Source organism: Dipteris shenzhenensis, chromosome 10, assembly GCF_047967505.1.
Source record: "Dipteris shenzhenensis isolate YYH24624 ecotype China chromosome 10, Dip_SZ_1.0, whole genome shotgun sequence".
In the NCBI taxonomy this organism is placed as follows: Eukaryota; Viridiplantae; Streptophyta; class Polypodiopsida; order Gleicheniales; family Dipteridaceae; genus Dipteris; species Dipteris shenzhenensis.
Genome location: NC_141605.1, coordinates 44,607,299 through 44,627,117, shown reverse-complemented (window position 1 = coordinate 44,627,117; position 19,819 = coordinate 44,607,299). Strand labels below are relative to the sequence as shown.

Genomic DNA, 19,819 nt, shown 5'->3' with positions numbered 1-19,819 from the left:
AGTTTTTGTTTAAAAATCTCTTCCAAACTAAAAATCTTCTCTTTGGAGGAGTGATGGAAATGAGGAGAGGGTGAGAGACTTGATCACATGATTGAAGACAAGAGTTGAGGCATAAACTGATGTTGATAGATTGATTATCACAGCAAGTACATAGCCTCTTTTATAGGCTCGGCAAGCCTTACAGACACCTCATAGATGAGGTCACACACAAGAGAATCTAGATCCTATAATCTAGGTGAGGAATCACATCTACCACATGAGGTGGCACAAGTGGCCTCAAGACTCTTCACACTCACATAATTGTAGGACACTCCTAGGACTCTAGGACCACACACACTAGGACTCCGATAGTTCCAACAAACCCCCCTTCGGAGCTAGGGTGAGAAACTATGACATCATCCAGACTGTGCATCCCAAGCAATCTCAGAGGCTAACAACTGAGCATAATTCAGAGGTTGAACCAAGCACTCTCATGGCTTAGGTGTCAACGTGATCAGAGACTCAAATCTGAGCATGGATGCATGACCAACTCATAGGTCTAAAGAGTACACCAACATCCTGGAACTCGGCCAGGCCTGATAAAGGAAAGACATAATAACCCCCCTATCTCCTAACTGGGTACATGGAAATAAGTGGAGCCTTTTATAGGACAAGGCACACAAAATGACAAATTATTACATCATTTTAGGGAGACTACCAAAGGTAGAGTACCTAACACACACACGACTCTAGAAAGCCCACTCTTCATCTATCACCTCATGGAGGGATAGACCAAAAATAGCAGCAGTGCATGCTTGTTCCTCAGGTCCAGAAGGTGTAGCTTCATCGTCTTCGTCCTCGCTCTGCTCCGCAACCAGATTGGCATGTTCTTTGGCTTGTACCTTTGCCATTTTCTTGAAGCAACGATCCTCTGGATGGCCAAGTTTCTGACAGTAATTACATTTAAGAGGTTTTCCGTTCTTCTTGGGCTTATTCTTGAGAAAGAATGCTTTGCCAGATTCGAAGGAAGATTCTGCTTTCTCTGTAAGCCTACAATCCTCATCAATGAGATGAGCTACCATATCCTTAAAGCTCATATTGCGGCTGACTCTTAGGACAGCAAGGATCTCATTGTACTTGGAAATGTCTTCAATACTTGAGAGAAGTACAGCAACTTGATCATCATCTTCAACAATGGCTCGGATGGCAGATAATTGTTGGAGAATTGACCCAAGATTGCTCAAGTGTTCATTGAGGGTTTCAGTTTCCTTCATCTTGAGCTTGAAGAGTTTTTGTTTGAGAAATACTTTGGAATTATTGATCTTATTTCCAAACAAATTCTCTAACTTTTCCCAAACGTCGTTTGCTGTCTTATCAAAATCCACATGGTGGATAAGGTTGTCAGCTAAAGCTAGGCCAATGATAGCCATTGCTTTATCATTTTGGTTCTGCCACCAACTGATTCTAGCATCATCACTTTGGGGTTTTGGCTCCTTGCCATTGGTGATATTCCATATCCCTTCTCGCATAAGAAGAAGCCGGAGTTTTGTCTGCCAAGTTGGGAAATTGCTCCTTGAGAATTTCTCGATGAGCAAGGAGTTTTTTATGCTATCCATTGGTGGGAAGGTCTTAGCTGTTATTACAGCCAGTGTCTAAATCCCTTGCAATGTTTACTTAGATTTCAAGAAAAGGCCCAAATTTTGCATGGTAGAAGCTTCAAATATGCCAAAGGAAGACACAGTACAGAAAAGCCCTAAATTTTAGGGTTAGGGTTTGCTGCAAAAATTAGGGTTTGCAGAAAATTGGGGCTTTTCAAAAGTTCCTAGAGCATAGTGTTCTAGCAACACTGGGGGAGCTTCAGACCATAAAAGCCCCAACAAATTCACCCAAAATGAGGCAAAAATCTTCAAAAACGCAGAATATCTCAGACGGACTGTTTGCTGGTCAATGGAGCTCATGTGGAGAGGCGAACGAAGAAGATCAACAGCGTAGTTCCAAAAGAAAGAGGAACATCATTAGATCAGCCCAAGAGATACGCGATGAGCAGCTGCAGATAAGCGATGCAGCTTCAAAGGATATGTCGGGCAGGTGACGAGTTGTTGCGCTCAACCAGAGATGACGAGTTACGATAGTACTCAGGATGCAGCGTAGAGCAACAACTCAGGTCTGTTGTGCGAGTCCATGGCCACAGCCCTCAGATCGTCAGTCGCCAAGTCAACTCCATGGTTGGCGCCGTCGCAGGTCTAGCTACGTGGGCAACCAGTTGCGTGGGCAACTAGAAGCAGCGTGGGAGCAGCAGGTTCGAATCCGGCAGGTCGGACCAGCAGGTGTTCGGGCAGAATGGCGAGCTGCGTGGGCAAAAGGAGAAGCATGGGCAGCAGGAGCAGCTGCGTGGGTAGAGAGGTGCAGCAGATGACGAGCAGAGGGGCGAGCAGAGAACGAGCAAAGTGGCGAGCACAGAACGAGCAGAGTGGCACAGCGGAAGGAGCTCAGTTTGTCGCAGCAGAGTGACGACGACGGATGGGCAAGCGGAAGAGTGGTGAAGGATGGGCAGGACGCTTCATTGCGAGAGGTAAGGCTCAGTCAGGGAAGACCCGCTCTGATACCATTTGATGGAAATGAGGAGAGGGTGAGAGACTTGATCACATGATTGAAGACAAGAGTTGAGGCATAAACTGATGTTCATAGATTGACTATCACAGCAAGTACATAGCCTCTTTTATAGGCTTGGCAACCCTTACAGACACCTCATAGATGAGGTCACACACAAGAGAATCTAGATCCTATAACATAGGTGAGGAATCACATCTACCACATGAGGTGGCACAAGTGGCCTCAAGACTCTTCACACTCACATAATTGTAGGACACTCCTAGGACTCTAGGACCACACACACTAGGACTCCGATAGTTCCAACAAGGAGCACATATCAAAATAAATGAGAAACTCTGCAAAGCCCATTGCATGCAATTTTTATTTATTTATTTGCTTTTATTTTTTGAAACAAGTGAGAGACACGCACACGCACATGCTCACACACACGCACACACACACACACACAGACACATATACACATATACAAATACATATAGATAGATAAATAGGTATAGAAAAAGGGTTGGGCGTAACCCTACAGACGCTTCAAACATAAAATGATGTGGGCCGAGTTTTTATACTTCAAAAACTCTTACTCTCTCATGATTACTAGTCCTTAGGGTAGTCCCTAGTGGCATGGTCCTTTCCCATACACCTAAAATACAGGTTTCTTCCTTTGCTTTCTCAAAGTCTTAACGCTTTAAGAATGAGTATCCTCCGCTCGTTTACCCCTTTTGGTTCCACCAAGATATCATCATATATCTAGGCATGTGTTATGTCTCATCCGAAGTTCTTAGGAATTGCTTTTTTCACTCACTTTAATCATCACATTAAGTGGCAAAAATGTTGCACAGGATGCGAGTATATTTGGGGGCTTGAGGGGTTTTTTATGTCAAAGTCTAAGTTAGGCACCACATATGACTCATCAGATGTTGATTTTGAGAGAGAGAGAGAGAGAGAGAGAGAGAGGAAATTCTATCAGAAGTCTTTGAAAGTGTGAAGGGTCTTTGAGACTAAAAGAACGTGATATAATTAGTTGAAAGGGCGGAGCCACGAATTGGGCACCATCACCCACAGTGAATCAAATCAAATACAAGTCTAGACCCGTGGCTAGGGTGGAAGATCAAGGGGAGTCTAACGATGACCGAGGTTTTGATGATAGGAAACCTTGATAGGGCATTGACAATGGTCTGCGCGTGTGGTCCGCTGTGGTCTCCTAGCAACGGCCCTACAATTGACAAGAGCCCTTGTAACCTCAGTCGGTCGTGTCCCCCGTCTAGTGAACATGGAGAAAAGATCCCCAAGCATAATTTGTGCTGTTGTGTCACTAGCTCTGGATCTCGGCCTCTTCGACTACTCATGATCTGCTAGTAAGTACGATCTGGCTAGAAAAACTCCGTGATCATGCCCTGGTTAGAGTCTATCTGTGTGACTTGACTCTTCCTCTGTGTCCTGAGCAAGTGCTCTCAGTGTCTGATAATCTCATGGATGAAGGTGGCAAGGCATCTTTGATGTCGGCAAGAGAGGAAGCGAGAGAGAGGCTCGAAACCATCTCTAAATAGGGAGTGATTATGACCTCGAATCTCATGGTATACAGGGCACCAGAAACCAAAATGCTTCTTCGACTCGATCTAATATCTGAATGAAAAGCTTGACTCATTCCTATGAGACTCTCCAAGGGGTGGTATTGAATATGTTAATATGCCACACATGTAGGTCTCTTGAGGTATACCCTCAGCCCGTCCATTCTCAAGTGTGATGAGACACTGAACGCTCAATCAATATCCTCAACGAATGTGGGAGATGGATCTAGGTATATTTCGAAGGATCAATGAAGCCCTACTCTATGATTTGTAAACAGTGGCCCTTGTAGAAGCTGAGTTCCATTGGAAGCTTGTTGGGTGCCAACCAAGTTTGGAATGTGTGTAACTGTAGGAGATCAAAGAGAGAGAGAGTTTATTTATTAAAGTCTTCGGAAGACTGATGGGTCTATGAGACTATGAGAAAACGTGATGCAAATCTAGGAGCTACTAACCGAGCATCCACACCCATCCAAAAGCAAAAAAACTGTGTTCTACATAGTCATAGTCATCTATTGCATTACCATCCTCAACTGCCGTCATAAATGTGCTCGAAGGTCAATGTGGTCCCTTCCCCTCGTCAAGTGCAAGGGAGCGATAGCACAAAATCAGATATGGAGTGTTGCCGGCCCCCTGTGGATGCGATCCTATGTTGTCTCCTGGTCACGGCGAGAGAGAGAGAGAGAGAGAGAGAGAGAGAGAGAGATGTATTAACGTCCTCGAAAGACCTCACGGGCTTGTGGGACAACGTACACAGTACACCAAAAGGATGATCTCATACAAGCAGTTGTGAGCTAGAGCTAAGGGCGCACTAAGGCCTTTGCTGATTGCTAAGATTGCTAAACTGATATTTGCTAAAATTTGCTAAACTGATAAGATGATCACCTGATAACTCTACAGAGCTCAATAGCTCGAGCAAAGATAGATATATAACTCGGAGACTGTCTGAGATCTGAGACTCAGGCATAGAAGCCAAAGCCCGGCACCGTGGTGGCTCGCCTGAGCGGTGAAAATGTCTCGGATCTGCGTCTGTGGAGCTGTGTCATGCTGTGGTGGCGGAGGGGGACGTGGTCTCCTCAATCTCTAAACTCGTTGGGCTATGTTCGAGTAACCCCTCGTCTCGGTCAGCCTCGCCTGAGGAAAGCTGTGATAAGGCGGACCTCAATGGAGTGTGCTCTGGTCACTCTCTGTGCTGCAGGTGGCCTCTGCATCCCTCTCTCAATAATCCAAGCTGCGTGCATGTCAGCTATCTCCTCCACCACCATCTTGATGTGTCCTGGAGCTGACTCAAATGCATAGAAATCTATGATGTGGCACTGTGCTCTGTCAGCCTCTCTGTCCTGTGGTCTGATCGCCTCCTCTTGCTCTCTAATCTGTCGTAGTAAGGTCTCCCTGTGCTGGCGCATCTCAAGTAGATAGAGCCCAATGCAGACCTGATCCTAGAAGTGCATCAATTGTGAGTGTGGACTGAAGCCAGTCCCCTCCTGGTACAGGCAATGGTATCATCCCTTGATCTCATAATAAGCTGGGCAGACACATAGGAAATGCTCCTCTATCTCAATCGCTCCTAGTGTGCAAAGCATACATAGCCGTTGTGTTAGAAACTCACTGTGCCCACCTGTGAGCCCCCGATTTGAGGGGACAAGGGGCAGTGAGAGGTAGGAGGGCTGGGAGAGAGACTCAGGCCAGAAACAGAGGGAGAACAGCATGGCAGAAATAGGCGACCAGCACACGAGCTGGTCGCTGTCTGCAACAGCAGGTATATAGGGGCTTTAGGCCTCACGTGGAGGCTCCTGCAGCAGCGCAGACTGGCTGCACAGGGCACCCTTATATAGGGGCCTGTGGCAGGCCAAGTCGGCCCAACCAGGGCCCGGCCCATGTGGTCGGCCACCAGACAGGGTACCGACCCTGCTGGTCGGTCATCTGAAGGGGCCTGGGCAGTGCCTATAAAAGGCCCACTTCTCCATTCACTCCAGCATCCAGTGCGAAACTGAAAGCCCCTCTCCAAGGCTGTGTTCTGCACTCAGATCTGGAGCAGTTTCTGAGAGAGAGTTCATCATTGTTTTCCAGCACCCTGCTGAGTTTTGTATTGCTCCCTTGGAGCCATTTTCTGCCCACCATCCGGTGGATGAATATACTCTCTCTCTCTCCGTCTATATTTCTGAGTGTGTGTTTGTTGCATCTGTGATCATCTATCTGAGTTGAGTGTGTGAGAGTTGGAGAGATCTTGGGTGGAGGATTGAGTGATTCATTCCCTCCTATTTTCTAACATGGTATCAGAGCCATAGGCTCTCAACTCTTCTTCATCAAAGCACTCTCTGAAGGAAGGAGTCCCTTGGCAAAAAGGCGATTCCGTTTTCAGCTCAGGCTAGCACGGGAGGTCAGTACATCTTTTTTGCTTCAGTTTTTTCAGTTTGCTATTCACCGAGATGGATCAGCGTTCAGAAGCCTCTACACCCACTGCTCGTTCTTCCTCCTCCTCCAGTCATCTTCCTTCTTCATTCATTCCCAATTTTGGTGAAGCTGGAAAGCTTGATGGGACGAACTATCCAATTTGGAAAGTCAAGATCCGAAGCCATCTGGCGGCACGGAAGCTGTGGAAGATAGTGATTGGGACCAAGGTAAAGCCGGAGGACATTGTGGACAAAAGAGGTGATGTTCTATTTGAAGCAGATGCGGATGAACTCAGTGCATGGGAGGAGAGGGATGCTCAAGCCTTAGCAATGCTAATTGGCACGACAGCAGATGCCGTGATTCAGTTGGCAGAGACGTCTTCAGAGGCGTGGGCCATACTGAAGGAGCTGTATGAAACCGATAATACAGCCCGTATCATTACTCTTCGGCACCAACTTTATAATCTTGATATGAATGAGGGTGATAGTGTGCAAGGTGAAAGTCGTGCGGGACCAGCTCACAACGGTTGGGCAGAAGGTGGACTCGAGTCAATTGGCGTTGCTCACACTCCACAAGTTGCCACGGAGTTTCAAAAGTTTTGTGACTACGGTCACTGCGGGTCAACGGACTAAGCCAATCACCTTTGAGGAGCTTGGCCCACTCCTGCTTCAGGAGGAGGCTCGAGAGGAACTCTTTACGCAAACCAACAAGAAGGCATTAGTGGCCAAAGACAAGCCTGGAAAAGGCAAGTCAAAGGAGTTCAAGAAGTCAGAGGACGCTGACCGAAAGAAGAAAATGAAGTGCTTTTATTGTGAAAAGCTTGGCCACTCTGCCAAAGAATGCCGAAAGAAGAAGGCAGATCAGAAGCGGAAGAGAGAAGCCAGGAACAAAGAAGAGCCTAAGAATGATTCTGCCAATGTGACAACTGGACAGTTGTTTTTAATCAGTGAACATTGTTCAGCCATTGCAGTCAGTGAAGGAAAAGAGGGTTGGTATGTTGACAGCAGTGCTTCAAAGCACATGTCTAACAGAAAGACTTGGTTCAAAACCATGGAAAGTACACACCCGGATCCCAAAGTTTCTATCAGGGATAGCCGGACATGTCCTGTGAAGGGCATTGGTAGCATTCCTTTCATTACGACCGCGGGTGAGGAGAAGGATATCTCTGGAGTACTTTATGTACCCAACCTTTGCAAGAACTTACTGTCTGTAAGTCAGATGGACAAGAACAACATGTCAGTTCTCTTTGAGGACGGCAAGGTCACTGTGACATCCAAAGCAAATGGACAGATAGTGGCCCAAGGAGTTGAAGAAAACGGACTGTACCGCCTCAGTGCAATGTTGGTTCATGAAGACAACGGAAAGTCCAAACTTTGGCATGAGCGCTTCGGTCACGTCAGCTATGGAACCTTGGCTGAAATGTCAAAATCGAAGATGGTGGATGGACTTCCACCCATTACAAGCAAGGATGGTGTCTGTAGGGCTTGTCTAGAAGGCAAGCAGCACAGGGACAAGTTCCCACAAGAGGCCTCGTTTCGGGCCAGCAAACCACTGAGTTGGTTCATGCCGACATATTTGTGGCCCAATGTCTACAGCATCGTGGGCAGGATCCAGGTACTCACTTCTCTTTGTGGATGATTTCAGTAGAATGACCTGGGTGTATTGCTTGGCTAAAAAGTCACAGGCTTTCGAGAAGTTCAAGGACTAGAAGGCCAGAGTTGAAAAGGAGATAGGGGAGAATGTCAAGATGTTCCGTACAGACAGGGGGGGAGAATTCACCTCAAATGAGTTCAACACATTTTGTCGCAAGCATGGGATCAAGCGACAACTCACCAGAGCACATACATCTCAGCAGAACGGGGTGGCCGAGAGGAAGCACACAACCACCACGGAGACAGAGACAGGGCTTGCTATGCTCCGAGGGAGGAACCTTTCTAAAGCCTATTGGAGTGAAGCTGTAAATACAGCAGTACACATCCTCAACAGGACAAGACAAAGGCCGTCAAGGACAAGACTCCATATGAGGCATTTTATGGTAAGAAGCCCTCTATCACTCATCTTCGCATTTTTGGTTCTAACGCATGGGTGCATGTGCACAAGGAAGACAGGACCAAGCTTGATTCCCCAAGCAGACAATGTATCTTTGTTGGGTATAGCGAAGAATCCAAGGCCTATCGACTCTTCGACCCACTAAAGAAGCAGATCCTTATCAGTCGGGATGTCATCTTCGAGGAAAAGGAACCTGAACCCCAAGAGGAGCCTCAGAATAAGGAGGAGATAGTTCAACCCCCGAACCCACACCGCCCCAGGTTGACCATCCAAGAGGTGGCGAAATTGGAAGCTGATGTTCCACAAGGTACTGAGGAAGAGCAGGATGTTCCAGAAGCAGTTCCAGTTCCTCCTCCCACTGAGAAGCAGAAGAGGTTGCCCCAATGGTACCTAAGAACATTGGAAGACTCTCGGGTCACCGATATACCTGAGAGTAGCAATTCCGGATTGCGTCGGTCCCAACGTCTTAGGAAGACCCCATCCGACAATTGGTAGGAAGTTTGCTTTACCTTACCAATACTCGACCTGATATTTGTTATGCAGTTGGGCTATTATGCCAGTTCTCTGCTTCTCCCAGGAAGAGTCATTGGGATGCAGGTTTACGGATGCTGAGGTATCTAAAGGGTACTTGCACCTATGGGATCACCTATACCAAAGGCATCGAACTAGGGCTCTTGGCTAAGTAAGAAGCAACCCACAGTGGCCCTTGCATCTACAGAGGCAGAGTATAGAGCCGCGTGTACAGCAGCTTGTGAGACACTGTGGTTGAGGTGGATTCTGGAGGACATGGACGTGTGTCAAGAGGACGCAACAGTGCTAATGTGCGACAATCAGAGTTGCATAGCCATTGCCAAGAATCCAGTGTACCATGCGCGGACCAAGCACATCGAAGTTCATTACCACTTTGTTCGAGAGCTCATCATCGACGACGTGATCAAGCTCATGTACTGCCCGACCGCCGACAACTTGTCCGACCTCTTCAAGAAGGCACTCCCTCGAGAACAGATGGAGCACCTCATCAGACGTATGGGGATTGGCCCACAGTTGTGACATTGAGGGGGGGTGTTAGAAACTCACTGTGCCCACCTGTGAGCCCCCGATTTGAGGGGACAAGGGGCAGTGAGAGGTAGGAGGGCTGGGAGAGAGACTCAGGCCAGAAACAGAGGGAGGACAGCATGGCAGAAATAGGCGACCAGCACATGGGCTGGTCGCTGTCTGCAACAGCAGGTATATAGGGGCTTTAGGCCTCATGTGGGGGCTCCTGCAGCAGCGCAGACTGGCTGCACAGGGCACCCTTATATAGGGGCCTGTGGCAGGCCAAGTCGGCCCAACCAGGGCCCGGCCCATGTGGTCGGCCACCAGACAGGGTACCGACCCTGCTGGTCGGTCATCTGAAGGGGCCTGGGCAGTGCCTATAAAAGGCCCACTTCTCCATTCACTCCAGCATCCAGTGCGAAACTGAAAGCCCCTCTCCAAGGCCGTGTTCTGCACTCAGATCTGGAGCAGTTTCTGAGAGAGAGTTCATCATTGTTTTCCAGCACCCTGCTGAGTTTTGTATTGCTCCCTTGGAGCCATTTTCTGCCCACCATCCGGTGGATGTATATACTCTCTCTCTCTCCGTCTATATTTATGAGTGTGTGTTTGTCGCATCTGTGATCATCTATCTGAGTTGAGTGTGTGAGAGTTGGAGAGATCTTGGGTGGAGGATTGAGTGATTCATTCCCTCCTATTTTCTAACACGTTGCTCCCTGGGTATGCTAGCTGCTCTCCCCGTCTCGATCCTCAACTCATGAGATGAGACACGGATCTGTCCAATGGCAATCCTCAGTGCATGAGAGACTCCTTTGTCCTCGAGATACTGGGGTCTGATGATAAATCCCTCCTCCTATACTCTCAGGAAGTGGTCACGATAGAACTGGGACTTGGTGGGGAGCTCCTGGTCTCCCCCCAAGTCCGAGACGTATGGAGCTGAAGGAGATCTAACTGTATGATATGGTTGATCTCTCTTGCGGGATTGACTCAGGGGGTGCGTCCATGCTGTACTGAAAAGGGGGGAGCCTGTCCATCTGGATATCGTGCCTCGTAAACCATGTGGATATCCGTGCATACCATGTGTCTCCTCTGCTCTCTGCTAGTCGTCTGGATGACTCCAAGGCCAGTCTCGGTAATCTCCATCAAGGCAAGTCTCAGTTCTATGGATGAAAGTCATTGTCTGAAAGACGGCATCAATCTGTAGGGGAGCCATGGCGAACTCTGCCTGTACTATCTCATGTGGAATTGAGGGCTTACTCCGAATCATCTTGGACCCCATAGTCACCTGCAGCCGCTCGAATTTCCTCCACTCGGTCTTCAATAAGTCACATCCCCAGAAGGGTGCTGCATACATGGCCGTCGGTCGCACTAGTGTGTCGAAGAGCCAGCTCCTCGTTGGTGGATTCTGAAAGTGTGCTTGGAAGCACTGTCTCTCTAGTCGGGCCAAAGCACCCCGTCCTCGTGTGAGTCAAGCCTGGGCTACGTGACAGAGAGAGAGAGAGAGAGTTTTATTAAAAGTCTTCAAGAGGGTCAATGGGACTAATAGAAAAACTGATAGAATGAGCCGAGGATGAAGCCACTAAGCAGGCATCAACACCCATGGTGAGTACAAAAGGAAACCCAAAGTCCTAAATCATGACAGCATCAGTACATAGTGAGAGCTCTCTGTGCTCTCGGAGTGGGAACCGTAGGAGCATCAACTCTGGGAGGGAGGCGTCAATGTACTAGGGTGCTGTGGTGGCATATAGTTGTGATAGGTCATTGGCAACTATCAACACGTGTGGCCCATTGTGGTCTCCTGGCTATAGTGCTGCGACGAACGAGTTCTACCCTCACTCTTGTGGGATAGTTCCTTGGTTTGGTGAATAGGGAAGGGAGGTCCCCTAGTGTGATATGCCCCTCTTTGTGCTTGCGGGTCTAGCATGTCTCAAGCGTTGGCTTGGGTCCTCAAGGCGCTGTCTCCGTGGGTGGTGCTGGATGGTGCTGTCCGGTTGGAAAAACTCAGTGATCGTGCTTTGAGTGGGGTCTGGTTTTCCCTATATGTGCTCTGAGCAACCACACCCTATGTCAGACAACCTCGTGGATGAAGGCTTCTAGGTATCTTTGATCTGGGTAGGATAGGAAGTTGGATAGAGAACCAAGACCATCTTTGAAAAGGTAGTAGTAGCGACCTCTTATCTCGTAGTACACAGGGCATCTGAATGCAAAATGCTCCTCTCACTCGATTAGAGTACAAACTCGGAGTCGAAACGGCTCATCAGACGTTGATCACTGGAGAGAGAGAGAGAGAGAGAGAGAGAGAGAGAGAGATTAACGTCCGCAGGAGGCTTCGCAGGCCTATGGGACAAAGTACAGAATCAAGTAACTCGTACAAACCACTGTGGGACGGGGCAAAGGGCTCGCTAAGGCCCTTGCTGAGTACTAAAATGCTATATTAGTACAAAATAGCAAAAAAGTAGCAAAATAGCATGAGGGTGGCATGAAAATATGAAGTGCTCAGAGCTAGAGTCACAAGTGCATGAACCGGCTCCATGTATCCAGGCTTCATGGTGGCTCTCTGATGAGATGCAAAGAGCTCACGTATCTGCCTCTGTCGGACTGTCTAGGAGGGTGTGGTCTCCTTGATCTCTGCATCCAATGGGCTATGTCAAGGGTGATGCCTCGCCTTGATCGATCTCCCTTGAGGAGAGCTGAAATAGGTCGAACCTCGATCGCGTGTGCTGTGGTCGTCTGTCGTATCGTGTACGGTCTCTATGTCCCTCGTCCAACAGTGCTGCGTCAGCTCTCTCCATCGATCCATACATCTCTCATGTCGGCTAGCTTCTCCTCCTCTACCCCAGAGTGCCCTCAAGTTGAGTCAAATGCATAGAAATCCGTGACCTGTCTCTACGCTCAGTCTACCTCAGTGCCCTATGGTGCGGTGGTCCCATCTTGCTGCTCTCTGATATGTCGTAGCGTCTCTCTATGTCGTCGCATCTCCATCAGGTAGAGCCCAATACAAACCTAGTCCTGGAAGTGGATCAGTTGTGAGAGTAGGCCAAAGCAGTGCCCCTCCTGAAAAAGGCAATGGTAGCGCCCTCGGATCTCATTGTAGGCTGGACAGACACAGAAAATGCTCCTGTCTCGACCGCCCCCAATGTGCACAACTTGCAAGTCTACTGCTCTCAGGGTATGCCTGCAGCTCTCCCTGCCTCGATCCTCAACAAATGGGATGAGACCCACATCTGTTTGATGGCAATCCTCAGCTCCTGTGAGACTCCTCTATCCTCGAGATACTCAGGTCTAATGATGAGCCCATCCTCCGATACTCTTAGGAAATGGTCATAGTAGAGTTGGGTCTTGCTGGGGAACTCCTGGCCCCCCCCCCCAAGTGCGAGATGTGTGGAGCTGAAGGAGATCTAACCGTATGATGCGGTTAATCTCATCCAGTGGGATCAACTTGGGCGGTGCATCCATGCTATACTAAAACGGGGGAAGTCGGTCCCTTTGAATGCCATGATTGGCAAACCATGCGGTGATGCATGCATACCAAGCTGTACTGACCCCACTATCTGCTAGTCATATGGAAGACACTAGTGTCAGTCTCGAAAGTCTCTCGCGAGGTAGGTCCCAAACTCTATGGAGGAATGTCATTGTTTGAAAGATGGCATCAACTTGGAGAGGGGTCATGGCGAACTCTACTTGTACTATCTGATGGGGAACTGAGGGCTTACTCCGAATCATCCTAGAGCCCATAATCATAAGTAGCCGCTTAAATCTCCTCCATTCTGCAGCTGAAAGATCACACCCCAAAAAGGGGCCGCATACATGGCAGTCGGCCTCGCCAGAGTGTCGAAAAACCAACACTTTGTCGGTGGATCCTGGAAGTGTGCCTCGAAGCACTGTCGCTCTAGTCGGGCCAAAGCACCATACCCTTGTGTGAGTCGTGCTTTGGCTACGTGGGTCATTGTGAAAACTAGCCCTATGAAACTGCACCCAAGTATGTGTAGGACTGCACAATCTCCACTGGTTGACTCTGGTATGTAAAACTATGTCGGTGAAGCATTGTGTAAGAGGTGTTGAAGATCATGACCTTGGTCTTCCAAGGTTAACCATCAAGTCTCTCTCTCTGCAGAACACCTCTAGGGCATCTAGATGTCTGTATAGTCCCTTTGCCGAAGATGACAGGAGGACTATGTCATCCGTGTATGGTAGAATATGCATCATCAAGTCAGCTAGTGGTCCCCCGCCTCCTAGGCGGTCTATGAAAGATGTGATCTCATCAATGTAGAGCCCGAAGATAGTCGGTGAGAGAGGGCATCCTTGCTTTACCCCGATCGTGCTCTCAACGTAGTCTGATAGCCCTCCTGGGGCACGAACTCTCCCTTTGACGGACTCGTATAGGCTCACCACTCCCCAGATCAGAACCTGTGGAATCTGCATATCCTGTAGTCTCCTGATCATGCGAGATCGCGGGACAGTGTCGAAGGCCTTTCGAAAGTCTACAAAACAAGCGTAGACTTTTTGGCGGCTCGACCTCACCTCCTTAATGATAGTCCTCAGGGTGAAGACGTGGTGCCGTCTTCGGAAACCTGCTTGCCCTAGAGCATGCTGCCCATGTGCCTTTGTATGGTTGCTGATCGCCCTCTCCAGTACCGATCCATAGGTCATGGCCATCGTATGGCCAATCATGAGTGCGATAGTTTCCAATATCCATGGGATCACCTGCCTTGTGTATTGGTAAAATGGTGGTGGTACTCCAGGAGGGTGGGAAGCCTTGACATATGGCGTGGTTGAGCATCTGCCGCTAGGAACAGAGCCAAAACCTCCTGTCCATGATCGAAATGCTTAGTTCGTAGCTCCTCATGGTCCTTTGCTCTCCGGTTATGAAGCCGACTGAGTGCAGCCCGCACATTCTGTGCACTGAACAAGTGGCAAGTGGTGGGCCTGGACATAGTGGACATATCAGGTGGTGCCTGCATCGGAACATCATAAAGAGAGCATGCTTAAGTGTGCCAAACTCCTTGGTCTGTGATGGGGATAGGCGGCTTCCCCTCCAATAGAAGCCCCTAGCCAATGGTGGGATCCCCCCCTCGAAGTGAATTGATCACCTCGTCCATTCTGTGAGTGAGGAAGGCTCCTTGCTTACGGCATGTCAACCGTTGTGAGATCCGTTGTGCCTCGGGTGATGTCAAGTGGCCAAGGGCTCGCTTACGTGTGAGGTGAGCTCTAATCTCTCTGCACTCATCATCATACCAAGGGTTTTGTGGCATATTCCCTAGTGAGGCATGTGCAGATCGAGTCGTGGGGAAAGACCTGATGGTTGCGTCCATGACCACTGTGGCAAGGGTGTTTGAGGCGTGGGCGAGGTCTACATCATCTCCAAGTAGTAGGGCTGGAAGCCCCTGCGCCAGGTTGCTCAGAGAGAGAGAGAGAGAGAGAGAGAGAGAGAGAGAGAGAGATTCCCTGAAAAAAGTGAGATTATCTTTCAAAATACAAAACATTCAAAAAATTCCATAATCACCTTTCAAGTCTCCCCTATAATACTCCTTTGTCGAGCATGCCCAACCATTTGAAGCAATTCCATACCTTTGTGTACTAGAGAGCCATCATTGCTTTTTGATTCCAACAACTTACATATCTTTTTTGCATTAGTGTGTACTTGTCGTATTTATACCCATTGCAAAATACTTGATGGCATAATTGTACATATTTGAACTTGGTTGATGCTGTCTTTACCTCTATACTCTTGTCTTCAATTGTGTCCTATACTTGTCTACTCTCTATTTGGTCGTGGTTTCAAGTCCAAACAACCTTCAATGTACCTCCCCTTACTTGTACTTTATGAAACAGATAGACAAGCACATTCACAAATGCATGTGCACATGCACATTATTTGTAGAGTTTTTTAAAAGTTATTTTTTGTTTCCCTTTAGTTTTTGAATTAAAAGACTTTGTTGATCACATGTATAAAATTTTGACATTCGTATCATACATATGGATTTTCTTTGTTCCCTGTGACCTGTGAAATCCACATGTGCAATCAATCTTATGTGAACGCTAGAGGTGTTTAGAGCATGTAACGATGAGCTTGATGACATAGGTTTTTGAATCATGGAGGTATTGATCTTAAGACATATGCAATGATCTTTGACTATCAAGCTAAGCTAGAACAAGTCTGATAAAAAAATTAACATGTTTGTGTAGCTGCATGACAAAATATATGATGAAGACATAAAAGACAAGCAACCATGTGACAAACCATGTCTAACTGATCTATCTTGTTGCGTAGTCGTTTTATCTATAAAAGTACTCACATTTGAACGCTTCTCTCTCTCTCTCTTTCTCCCCCCCCCATGTGTGTGTGTGTGTGTGTGTGTGTGTGTGTAGGGTTTGTAACACAGGACAGATGACTGGTCTTAAAATCCCTGGGGCTGCATCTTTTTTGGCACAAGCATATGCTGATGATTCCTTCTTTATGCCACAGAATTCTCCCCGGAAGTTCACATGCTTATGACCACTCTTTCATTGTATGGTTTGGCAGCGGGATTGCATGCCAATTTTGACAAATCTAAATTACTTCCCCTGAAACAATGTGATTGGCATTCTATTCTTTGACCGGGTCAGGTGGTGCTTTCCAAAGATGTAGTTAGGCATATGGGATATCCCATAGGATGGCATATCACCAGGAAGCAGCAGCTAAAATGGATCTTCCAAAGACTTCAACATAAACTGGAATACTGGAAGATTTCTACTTGGCCTCTTCATGTCAGGCTCAGAATAGTGCAGTCCATTGTAATATCCTATGTCCAGTTCTATTTGCCTTTGCTGCATTGGTCCTCCAGGGATATTTCAGCCTTTATGTCTCAAGCTATGGAGATGTTATGGAGGACCAAAACTGCTGTGAAAGCATTGAGACTGATGAAGATGGAAATGGTGTGCTCTCCTAGGATGCATGGTGGACTTAATGTCCTCAATATAAGATATCATGTGCTTGCAAGGAAGGCAACTATGCTGCATACTTTTTTCCGCCAACAACAGCCATGGACTTGTATGCTAGCATCCATGTGTGTCAACATGAGGACTTGTGCTTATGGTCATTGGACTACTGATCATTGGGAGATTGTCATTGGCAGATTTGTAGGGAAGATACCTGGCTGTCCTTTCTCTACTGCTCTGATACTTGACTGGAAACAAGTACTTTCTAAGGTCAAATGGGCTCCTGATAATTACTCGGGAACAAACTCAATGAGGAAAGAAAGTATTCATTGGAGTGCCATCTTTGACATTCCGCTCACTTTACAGGAACCTGTTCGGGCATACAATCTCATGAAATTGGGAATTAGATACATACATGATGTGGTAGATGATCATGGATATGTCTTATCTTTTCCTCAGGCCACTGCTTCCTATGCATTGGGAATGCATCATAGGTCTATATGGAAGAAAATTGCTGATTTATTACATCCTTTTCTACCTGTTCCTCTTGTGGCTGACACAGACAGGCTTACGGATTGGCAATTGCAACCCTCTGCTACATGCACTCATCATGTTCCTCTTCCTGCCTTAACCTCCATCAAAGCCTATAGGCTTCTTCAGCCTGCTCCATGGATTCAGCAATATGCTAAATTCTTTGTGGCATATAAGGAAGCCCCTCTCATGGTGGCGGAACAATCTCAAAATGCCATTGAAACAAAGACTTTTTCTTTGGGGATGTATGACAGGTACATTGTCAGTGGGGGTCACACTTGCTAAACGTCGCATTGCACCATCCACATGTTTAAGATGTCAGGCTCCTTCAGAGACTGTTATTCATTTGCTTTGGCACTGCCCGTGTTCTAAGATCCTCCTCAGGAGAATTTCAGATTATCTTCCGATCCGTTTCCCGAGTCACAGATTTGGGAAACATTTCTGGCTCTTTGGAAGATTTATGAAGTCTTTGTCTCAATACTCACTATTTCTCTCTTAAGTGCAATATTGGGCTCTTTGGACAATCTGGAGTGAGCATAATTTGGCATACTTGGGTCGGCAGATTCACAAGTCATATGAATCTTTCCGAGCCTCATTGCGGCAATCCTTATATGATGCCTTCCATGAGGGTGATATGGATGCTTCTTGCATAGAGCTTTTCTTTTTATGTTTCTGATCTTTGGGATACTCTTCATTTCGGAGACCTCCCATCATGTAAATTTATGATCATATAAATATATGCACTGGATATTACCAAAAAAAAAAAGTGTGTGTAAGGTTTGTAGATTCCTTAGGTTTGAAAGCAAGATTTGACCACAAAGAAATCATATCACTACACCTATGTGAATCATGAACGCTAGATTGGGATTTATATACACTAACAATGGTGGGCACAAATTTCCTCCATTAATGTTGTGTTATGTTCTAGGCCACTCTTTAGGGTGTTTACACATTGGTGTCGGCCCTCAAGCATGAGTTAATGTAGCCACTGGGTGCGTGAATATTATTAGATCCGTGAAAACGTGGGCGTCCATGAGTGAGCGCAAACTCAAACCCACGTCCATAGCTTAATACGGGTTGACATCCACACGAGCCCATCCATTTTTTGGGCACCAATTGTGAGTGTAAGTAGGCCATTGTTTAGAGGCCATTGGATTTTTGTCTCTCATAGCCCCCCTATGTAGCCTAAGCTACTCGACATATGGGTGCTTAAATCTCCTCTTAGTGGCGTAAATGTCTAGTAACGTGCTATTTCATGTAATTGAAGGATATACAATGGAACACTCAAATTGTGAAGCTCTTTTAAGAAGCCTAGATGTACGCAGTCACTAACATTGAGGAGAACACGGCGTGCGAATTTGGGATAGTGTTTCCCATGTCACCAATCTCGTACGACCTTCCGTGCCACAAGAAATAGAAGATAGGTGCCATCTAACTGAATTATTGAGCTGAAAAAGCTTAAGTATAGCAATCTCTACCCTCCATGGGAACATGGCGGGATATTTGCGTAAATCCTAGTGATACAATCCTTCTCAACCATTGCTACTGTGCGTCACATCACAAACATCAACTTTGTAAGACTCAGAGAAAGAGCAGTGATACCTGGAGCTTGCAAATCGGTGGAGTTTACCCTCCGTCGAGAACAGAAGGACGCCAACCTCCGCATCGCACAACACCGACAAGTCATGGGCCTTTTTAAAAAAACCACGGCGCCGTTTGTTTAAAGTGGCCCTCCTGTTCCTGGCGTTTTCTATTCGCCTAATTTTGATCTTGCGTCGTACCATCTTCGCGGTCCGAGCCTGAAATAACAAGTTAGTTGTTAGGGGTGATCTTGAACATGCCATCGGCTTGGACTCTCTGCACTATGACGTCAGAACTATCCGCGACACGGCCTTAGGGGAAGCGGTGCATTTTGTCACACAGTCAGGCGATCCGAGTGCCCAAAGCATCAGCTAGGAAGGAAATAAATATCCTCCCAACTGCCAGCAAAACAAAAAGGCGATGATGATCTATGATAGCAGTGCTCGATTTTGAGTTGGGGAGGCTTCAACTTGCAATCTCCTCTCGATTTTAAGCTTACAAACAATTATGCAGGCCAGATTGAAAAGTGTCAACAATTCTGATCTGCAACGCTCTGCCGAGAGAAAAGAGCTCAAGGGAAATTAAGGCATGATAGGAGGAAGGAGATTGGTAGGAAAAGGAGAAGCAAAGCTGTGGGAAGGAACATACCTGAAGTTCAAAGGCAGTAGCAAGAGCACAAGCACACTCTCACACCCACACGTTTTGCGGTGTGCAGCTCTGCTTTACATAAATTGACGAAGATTGCAGTTGGCATAACCTAAAAGTCCCTCTTAATACTTTTTCATGGAATTAGGCAAACATTGCAATTGTGAGCATGTATGTTTTGGTGTTCAAATGTAGAGAAATGGTGCTAGGAACTTGCTCACCATATTAACCCTAGGGAAAAACATAAGAACTTATGCAAGCGAAAAACATAACTTCTTGATGGAATAGAGATAGTTGAAAAATGAGAGGAAAGACTTCCGGGAGAGGACATCGAGGTCTTGAGAACCTTTGATGTGGGATTGAGATCTTTGATGTTTTCTCTTACTGAGCACGTACATAAAATAGGGGAATGCACTCTTCTCCTATATTTACCCCATGACCGAAGGCCCCAAGGGTCTAATAAGAGTCAAGAGATTAGTTTTGTAAGAGATTATTAGCTATTCTAATATTTGTTT

At 47.0% G+C, this 19,819-nt stretch overlaps 1 protein-coding gene across 1 annotated transcript in view; it reads right to left on the bottom strand.

Annotated features, from left to right (window-relative positions):
* LOC147897882 (MADS-box transcription factor 23-like) overlaps positions 1–19,430 on the bottom strand; it is a 62,935-nt gene extending 43,505 nt beyond the window's left edge. Inside the window, exons 1-2 of the mRNA XM_087380500.1 lie at positions 19,308–19,430; positions 18,681–18,877 (exon numbers count right to left, since the gene is read on the bottom strand). Of these exons, the coding sequence (XP_087236626.1) occupies positions 18,681–18,862 (182 nt within the window). The 5' untranslated portion in view covers positions 18,863–18,877; positions 19,308–19,430. The remainder of the gene's footprint in view (positions 1–18,680; positions 18,878–19,307) is intronic.
* Positions 19,431–19,819: the final 389 nt, after the last annotated feature.